Consider the following 9,140-nt stretch of genomic DNA (forward strand, 5'->3'; position numbering starts at 1 on the left):
TCTTGTGCTGAGGAAATCCGCAAAACGGCATGTAGGTTTTCATCAGTAATGCGCGATCTGGTCTTGGTCTTGTTTAAATTCATTTTTGAAAACATTTGTTCGCACAGATAGGTGCTTCCAAACATGGACAAAACAGCTGTGGCATCAAATCAGGGGGCAGGAGACGGTAAAAGTCCTGGATTGAAACATCACGGAACTTCGCTCTTTAGCTTGTTAGCTTGTCGACGTTTCAGTTTTATTCGCTGGGAAAATTAATAATCAGCTTGAGGTGACTCTGCTGCACTCTAGTGGCGAGAAGCCGTAATGTTGGCTGGTAAGAATCGGAAGGCATTATGGGAGATGTAGTTTGTAGTCTATTCGTGCTCAAAACTTATTTGAAGTCAATCAATGGGGATGTAAAACGGTGGTGGGGGGGAGAGGGCCACATAAAATGACGTAGCGGGCCACATGTGGCCCGCGGGCCTTGAGTTTGACACATGTGCTCTAGGTGTACATCTGAATATTAATACAAAATTAAATCATTGTGTGAATAAGTATAAACGGTATAAATACCCTTGTCCATGTTATGTCTTAGAAAAGGTAGAAAAGTCATCAGACAAACCAAAAGCTTCACTTTTAATTAATTTGTGCATATTCTTAGATCTAGAATACAAATATCATTGTGTGAATATTCCCTTTGGTATAAAGAGTTGCAAAGTGTTTGCAATATAACATATCTACAAAAAAAAAAACTATTTTTGGGTAATTTTATTGTAAATATTCTCACTGAGTTTGATACAATGCTGCAACTAGAAAAATCACCATGACAACCTGAACACCTGACTAATTGAAAAGAACAACAACAACAAAAGGCATTTATATGAAAACTTCCTTTCTCTTGACAAAGATTGCAGCGGTTGGTGACAATTAAAGCCAAATACCATCAGTTACACTGTCATTTCTCCAGTAGATATTTACCAGTAGCTCTTAGCTCAGTGTTTCAAAATACATTAACATATGTAATACGTTCAAATCATAAACACACAGCTTCATACATTAGTTTAAATGTGATACAGCTAACCGTTCATTATTATTATATTTATTTTCTTTTCAACTCTCACATTAGTTATAGAAAACACAGGAAGTCTCATTATAGTTAAAGTTGATAAATTTCTCCAAATTTTCTACTGAATTCAGGTTTTGTGATTTAAAACTTTTCATTTCAACATGAAGCCAAACTTGGTAGATGACTTAGACTCTGAAGTTAAGTCTTTAGCTTTTATTTTTATATCCGTGCGGTCAAACGTGATCGTTAGCTTAACCTCCCGACTGCGTCCACATTCAGAGTTTGGTGAATTTAGAAATAAACAACCTATTTTCTCTACTCCATCCTCAGTCACATATTTTGGGATTTTCTTTTGTGTGCGATAAAAATAAAAGTTCATCATGGTCTGATCTGCTTCTATTGGATAAAAGGTGAACTCAATGGTTTTATTCAGACCAACATGTTCACCAACTTCAACTAGTTTCATGAAAAGGCCTCCACACCAATCACCATCTTTGTTGGTGAATTTCCTTTCTTTGATGTGTTTTAATTCATTAAACCTGTCAGAGACACCAATTCCATAAGTGAAGGCACTTTTTTGAAACTGTAACCCTCTATCTTGTTTTCCTAGTGCTGCAGCTCCCTCCAGTACTGAATGTTGAGGCCTAAATGGACACAGAACTTTACAAACATCCATAAACTCCTCAGTAATGTGTCTCCTTAAAATTGCACACTCAGCAAATTTCCCCACTAACAAAATGCAGCCAATGTTGAAACCTTTGTTGAAGATTTCTCTGACATTATGAGTGATTCCCTGCAGACTTTGAGCATAAAAAGACCTCAGTTTATGTTTAGATATTTTGACTGATCCATAATTCCAGGATGCTCCTTGTACTCCTTCAAAGAGCTTTTCTATGTCTTGGTGTTTCTGAGCTAGCTTTGCCAGATTAAATGGACAGGTGACCATAATATCATCATCCACTCCTTTCAACATGGAAAAGTCATACAATATCTTCTTAACCTCACTGGGAAAGAGTTTTTCATATTCATCCCAGATTTTATATGTGAATATTTCCCTGAGAAATTCTTTAAATTTTCTGTCGACACTTTGTCCTCCCACATCATTCACAGAGGATCTATGCAGCTCCTTCAGTTCTTTTCCTTCCAGGACTTCATGAACAGCAAAGGCAATGAATTCATCTGTAACAAACATAGAAAGTGATCAACACAAGATCAACACTCTCAGTTAAGACAGAAAAAAACATCATTCCAGGTATAAGAGAAGGTCAATGGTTTACAGTTGACGTGAAGAGATGGGTAACTGTGATCTCTTCATCACTGCACCATATTTTGGATCATTTACTGACAGATATTTAACTAGTCAATAAAAAGGGCTGAATTAAGTTTAGGCCTCCATCTCTGGAGGGTTTTTGTTTAACAAACCAATTCATTTGAATCGAATCAAAAGATTTTATGTGTAAAAAAAGGTCAGAAAACAAACTACCTTCAGCAACAACAACAATGTGTTGGTTTCCTGTAGATCGGAGATCCTGGAGTCCTTCCCTGGTTTCACTGATGAAACCTTCAGCTGGAAGCTTCATGCAATATGATAAAGCTGCTTCTGATTCAAGAGCTAAGACTAGGTTATCTCCGTTTTCATCTGTTACAATACCTGCCTGAGAGAGAAAAAATGTCTCTAAAAGTATGTAAATATGTTTATTTATTGTCACTTCACCTTGTTAACATAAAGTTACCTGAGTTGCAGCTTTTCTCATAAAGGGTTTAACTGAAGGATCACAGGAGTCAGGAATAGTGAGCACCCAAGTGAAGTCAGAGGCTATGAACATCATTCCTGCAGCGTTTTGGTTTATGGTTTTCAGAGCATCATCTTTCAGGAATCTTAAAGTTTCTGTAAAAACCTTCAGGGCTCTCATTTCCTTTCCATTGACAGCTTTAATATGCAGATTCTTGGTTAAATTCTGTAAGTACATTGAAAAAGTAAAGCAATTATCTGTTTAATAGTAAAGATTTTATTCTGTAATAAAAAAAAAAAAATCATACTCACTTTACTATAGAGGAACTTGAAGCAGTCAAAAAAGAACATGTCTCTTGCTTGTTGATCCCTTATTGACAAATAACTTTCTTTAGCTTCATAACCAAAGCTGATGAATTGTTCATGTTCATCAAACAGGATGCAGGTAGGAGTTGTTGGACTTTCCAGTCCAACTTCTTTACCCCATCTCTTTAAACACAGGTCAATTTCTTCTCCTCTCGTAGTTATAGAATAGACATATCCAGAGTGTGTTGTGTCAATCCTTATGGCTATAATAAAGTTGTCACCCATTTTGGAAACAGATCCCTACAGACCAGATAAAGATACAAATTATTTGCTAAGATGCAGGCTTCACATATTTCCTGGCTGATAATAAACTCTATTGTTGCTCTGACTGTTATATTAATTATAACACCCATTATATCAACTGTTAGTCTATTGCTATGTTAGGATTACCTATTCTGATAAGATTAAAGAAGGACAGAAAACTGAACTCTAAAGCTTACAGCTACTTTGTTACCTAAAGGTGGTGAGTTGATCTGAGACTGTAGCTGTTAAACAGACCAGACCAGAAAAACCTACTAATGCTTGTTTGACCAGTTTTGGATAAAAGCTATTGTCTGACAAAATACAGCCAACCTGTAGGAGACAGTAACTCAAAAATCATCAATAAAGAAAATTGAAAAATGTAAATACACAAAAACATTTCCAGGATAAAAGTGTTGTAGGAGATTATGAAGTACTGAAATGATGACCAAGTTTCTGTTAGCAGCTTACAATGAAGTTCGTATCCCTGAATGTCAGAACGTCAAAATCTGAGCCACTAATGTTAAAATCAGCCAGTAATATTATGCAAACACAGAAAGCATCTTGGTTTCTCCTTACGTTTTAAAAAGTAAACGAAATAAACAAGTACAGATTTATAAAAAAAAAAAAACTCAGACTGGTGGAAGTTTACTTTATATTTTCCCTTACTAATTATTCTCTAAAAGATAATAAAAAGCTAAAAGTTCACGTTCTTGATAAAACATTTGAAATAAAACATTTGTTGTTTTCTTCTTTGTTGCTGAACAGAAGTAAAACTTCTCACAAGAGCTGACACTTTCCTAAAGTTTTTCTCACTGCTCAAAAAACTTTTTCTTAGGTTTAGATCTTAAGAAAGACAGAAAAAAACAGAGAGATTTGATTTTTAAAAACTCATTTATTCACTCAGTGGTGATGCATAAGAACATTCAGGGCCGTGCAGAGACCTTTGGAGGGGCAGGGGCTCAAAGTTAAAAAAGGGCACATTGAACAAGATCTTAAAACACTGTACAACAACATAGCAACAATATATTAATCAATAATTAATCATTGTCATCATGTGGGGAAATGCTAAGCAAATGTCGTCTATATTTTCCCCATCAGGTATAAAGTTTCTGTTTCTGCTGCTGACAGTCCTGGAGGGCTGAGTTGATCTGAGACTGTAGCTGTTAAACAGACCAGAGGAGAGAAGGTCAAAGGTTATGAAGTTATGAAATAAGCAAATTTGCTGCCATTTTACTAATGAAGCCCTGATAATATCTATTTAACCTCTACAACAACTTGGCTGCAGACTGATTTATAGATCAAAACCTAAATTACCAACTTTTGAAAAAAAAAAAAATCTGTAACTTGTCTCCACAAAACATTTTGATCACCATACAAAAAACTCTGTAAGAACTGTAATCTGAAGGCTCCTTTCCTACGTTCTAAATGAATCAAACCTTGCCCTCCTTCTTCCTTTGGTAAAAACAAAACACTCTGAGGGACCCAGTGTAATCTGTCCCAAAATAAATTTAAAGTAGTATTCTGCAATTTTGCCAAAAGACCTGTCGGAGGTTCTAGAACAGATAAACGATGCCACAAAGCTGAAGCAACCAGATAATTAATAATTAGTGTACGGCCTCTGTAAGAACATCGTGGCAAAAGCCAGTGCCATTTCTTTAATCTGCCCTCCATCAGTTCAATAAAACCTTCCCAATTTTTCATGACCTCTATTTGATCCCCCAAGTAAACACCCAAATATTTAAAACCGTTTTTCGACCACTTTAATTCATCAGGTAATTTAGGCTCTTGTTTTGTCCACTTACCAACTAACAAAGCTTTACTCTTGCTCCAATTAACTGTGGATGAAGAAATTTTACAAAACACTCAATAATTTTAATTAAAAGTAAAAACATCTGACTTTCTTGTGATTGCCACATTAAATATGATCTGCATAAGCAGAAAGTTGAAAAGGTAAAGAAACTTGATTTAACTTTACACCTGCATCCTCTTTCTGATTTGACATAACAATTCAATACACAATGAATACAACATTCCTGACATTGCATAACCTTGGAGAATACCTCTCTTTACATTAAAAGGTGCACTTAAACCAGCATCGACTTTCAATACACTTTCAATGCCACAATAGAGGGTTTTAATCTGAACCCTAAGGAGACACCAAAAGCTTTTAAACTAGTCCATAAATATCCATGCTCCACTCGATCAAATGTCTTTTCTTGGTCAATAGAAATCAGACCAAAGTTTAAACCCAACAAATTACAGTAGAGATGTCTAAATAATCTTGAATTAATGTTATATTATCTCTTATTGATCTGCCAGGGATACAATAAGACTGATCCTCATGTATAATTTGATCAATCACTTTTCTCAATCTACATTCCAGAACCTTTGAGAAGATCTTATAATCAGTGCACAATAGACTGACAGGTCTCCAATTCCTTATTTCATAAAGATCACCCTTCTTAGGAATAAGAGTGAGCACAGCTCTGCCACAACTAAAGGGTAACATTCCCCTTGCCACACTGTTATTGAGAACTTCCAACAGATCTTCAGCCAGAACATAATTTATAAAACTCCACAGGCAAGCCATCTATTCCTGGAGCTTTGCCATTTTCCATGCTCAGCAGCGCCTCCTGCAGTTCTTCCAACGTTAGAGCATGCTCCAAAATGACATTGTCTTGGTCTGACACCTTTGACAAGTCATTAAGAAACTCTTCTGTCATCACAGAGTCTTCTCTACACTCACTGGCATATAACGTTGAAAAAACGTCCACAGCTGTTCAGTGGAATCTGTCAACTCTTTTCTGTCTTCAGAACGAATGCAATGAATGAGACAATTTTGTCAATTTTTCTTCTTCAAACTGAAGAAGAATTTTGAGGGAGCATCCATTTCAGAAATATTTTGAAAACTTGAACGTACCAGAGCTCCCTGCGCTCTGAGCCCAAGCAGATCAGCCAAAGCAGCTTTTTTTCTTTTGAGTGCCTGAAAATGGCCTAAATTTCCTGTGGACTCACAAAAACTCTGAAGATCCACAATTTTAGTCTCTAATTCTTCAAACATTGTATGTGCATTGATTACAAAACTACTGAATTTTAATTTTACCGATATCCCACCACTGCTGTACAAATGTAAACAGACATTTCATGAGCTCCCACTGCTTCCAAAAAAAAGAAAATCCTTTTTTAAAACAACCATCATTTGACAAAACAATATTGAAATGCCAATATGCACTTTTTAGTCTTAAATTATTTATAAACACATTTCCTATGATCATAAAATGATCTGAAAAGTCCACCGGACACAAAGTGCATGATCTAAATATTTGTAAATGATGCCTAAACAATAAAACCTATCTAATCTTGCTAAAGTAATATAATTCTCTTTACAATAAGCCCAGGAATATTGCCTTATCTTTCCATTTTTAAAACGCCACACATCAGCTAAATCATAAGTTTCAATAATACATTTCAATATTCTCCTTGAATGTAAATGTGGCTCCAAATGATTCCTATCTAAATCATCTATTGTACAATTAAAATCACCTCCTAAAATTAAGTAATCTGTTGACTCACAATTTAATAGTGTATTTGCCAACTTTTCTAAGAAAACACAACATTCACTTGAGTTCACAGGAGCATATACATTCAGTAAAATAAATTTTATATTTTCATACTTAACAATAACCTTTAACAATCTTCCAGATACAACATCTTCAGTTTCAATAGAAACTGGAAGAAAATATATTGAGAAAAGAATAGCTACCCCTGCACTTTTTTCATATCCCTTGCACCATTAAGGTTTATAGATGAGATTTTAAAAACTACCCATAATCATAAAAAAGATCCAAAGAAAAAAGTTTTTTAACTTTCATTGTAGTCCACTTAATTCGAGCTCTGATTTTTTGCACCAGTTTTCGAAGTCTATATACTTCAGTGTCCCTTAACCCATCAGAAGTTCCTTGTCTCATTAACCATTTAACTGAGTCAACAAACAATTTTCTATTTGGGAAAAATCATCTATGACCACATCCCGTTTTCCTTTTGTCACTTCCAGAAACCTGGACTGTAACCATCAGTACTCTGACCATCAGGAACAGAGGAATCAGAAGATTCTCTATCGCTATCAGAATCAAATAAAGCCTCTGAATCACTTTCTTTCCCACTTTTTTCTTTTGACTGAGTCTTTTTAGGTTTTACCCCTTTAGATTCTTTAGATTTTCTTTTAGTGTTTGGTACTTTAAAAACACTTTCATGATCCCTGATCAGCTTTCCTCCACTATGAACTAAGTTATCAACATCCATTTCTTCTTGTAATCCTTCTTGTGTCGTCATTTGACTCTTTACTCCCTTCAACAGAGTAGTGACATCCTCAATGTCACGTTCTGAGACATTTGACTGCTTTTGCTTGCCTTTTGAAACTCTTTCCCCAGAGTTAATTTATTGAGCTCCCTCCCCAGCTGCGCCCACTGTAGCTCCATTCATAGTATCCACACTCCTCTACCAAAAAATCCACGCCAACTGGTATTTTAATACCACGTCGACGTGAAAGACTCCTAAAGCCTGCAGCACCGGAACTTTTTTTCGGACATCACACCGAGCTGCCGGAAAAGACACTATTGAAACACCAGTGAATACAGAATGTGTTAAAGTGCGAAACAAGTGAATCACCACTGCAAAAAGTGAAGTTCAAACCTTTAGAAAACCTCACACTCGTCCACACATGCAGCAGACGCTCACACATGAAAGAGGGAGAGAGAGAGAGAGGGAGAGAGAGAGAGAGAGAGAGAGAGATTATCATTGCATTATCATTGCTGTCACCTGCATGGCTATAATACAGTAATAGCTTTATATGAGCAACATGTGAAGGCAAGTTAAGGTTGTTTAATAAACAAAACGCTTACGATTTGCGCGAAGTGAAGAAAGAACCGTAACCAGGCGGAAGAGGAAGGTTCCAACAGGGCAGGTGGTAATCTGCACTCAATCCAGTCTCCACTGTGGAAATGACAGGTTAACCAGTCCTTCCTCGAAATATACGTGACAAGCATAATTCTTCTTCTTCTTCTTCAGTAGCATTACCGCCACTTACTGGTATGGAGTGTGGTTCGTGATCTATTTGTCTGTCTGTCTATCTAAATAAAATTTAAAAAAATCCTTGTTTATTTTTTTTTTTTTCAGAATAAATATTACTTTTTTTCTCAACTGAAAACTTAAATCAGCATTGCAACGCCCATTTCTCTATTTCAATAATAATCTCTTGTAATTTCTTTACAATTAAATCTAAATTGTTCCCTCTTTTCCAAGCAGCTCCATCATTTGCAAAAAGTGAACATCCCATTTCTCTCCCAATATCTTTAAATACATCATTTATTATAATTGAGAACAGTAACAGACTTATAATACTCCCCTGTGGAGTTCCATTTTCTACTATATATTTTCCTGAAATCACTTCGCCAATTCTAACTTGTATTTTCCTATTTGTTAAAAAGTCTTTAATCTTTTCTTTTCATCACATCTTGAACTCTGATCCACAAAAATGTAGAAATTAAGTTTTATGATCAATGAGCCCTAAACCGTCAGTTCATGAAGTTGTCAGTTATGATTCATGAGGATGTGCTACTGCCCCCTGGTGTTGCTTTACCTTAACTGCATCATGATACTAAGTTACCTATAATATTATATCTTATCTACAATGTTCTCCCTAAAATCACATTATTTTCAGCCACTTTTCTTATGGGTGAGGAAAGTGGTCCTCAC

The 9,140-nt window shown here is 35.7% G+C and overlaps 1 protein-coding gene across 1 annotated transcript; it reads right to left on the bottom strand.

The window, feature by feature from the left end:
• Positions 1-591: 591 nt before the first annotated feature.
• LOC111609335 (heat shock 70 kDa protein 12A-like) lies at positions 592-8,414 on the bottom strand. The gene is made up of 5 exons (XM_023337301.1): positions 8,288-8,414; positions 3,090-3,383; positions 2,779-3,003; positions 2,529-2,700; positions 592-2,224 (listed from the first exon to the last, which is right to left on the bottom strand). The coding sequence occupies exons 2-5, from the start codon at positions 3,366-3,368 to the stop codon at positions 1,197-1,199; spliced, it is 1,704 nt and encodes a 567-aa protein (XP_023193069.1). The 5' UTR covers positions 3,369-3,383; positions 8,288-8,414; the 3' UTR covers positions 592-1,196.
• Between the last annotated feature and the right edge of the window lie 726 nt (positions 8,415-9,140).

Source organism: Xiphophorus maculatus, chromosome 7 (genome assembly GCF_002775205.1).
Source record: "Xiphophorus maculatus strain JP 163 A chromosome 7, X_maculatus-5.0-male, whole genome shotgun sequence".
In the NCBI taxonomy this organism is placed as follows: domain Eukaryota; kingdom Metazoa; phylum Chordata; class Actinopteri; order Cyprinodontiformes; family Poeciliidae; genus Xiphophorus; species Xiphophorus maculatus.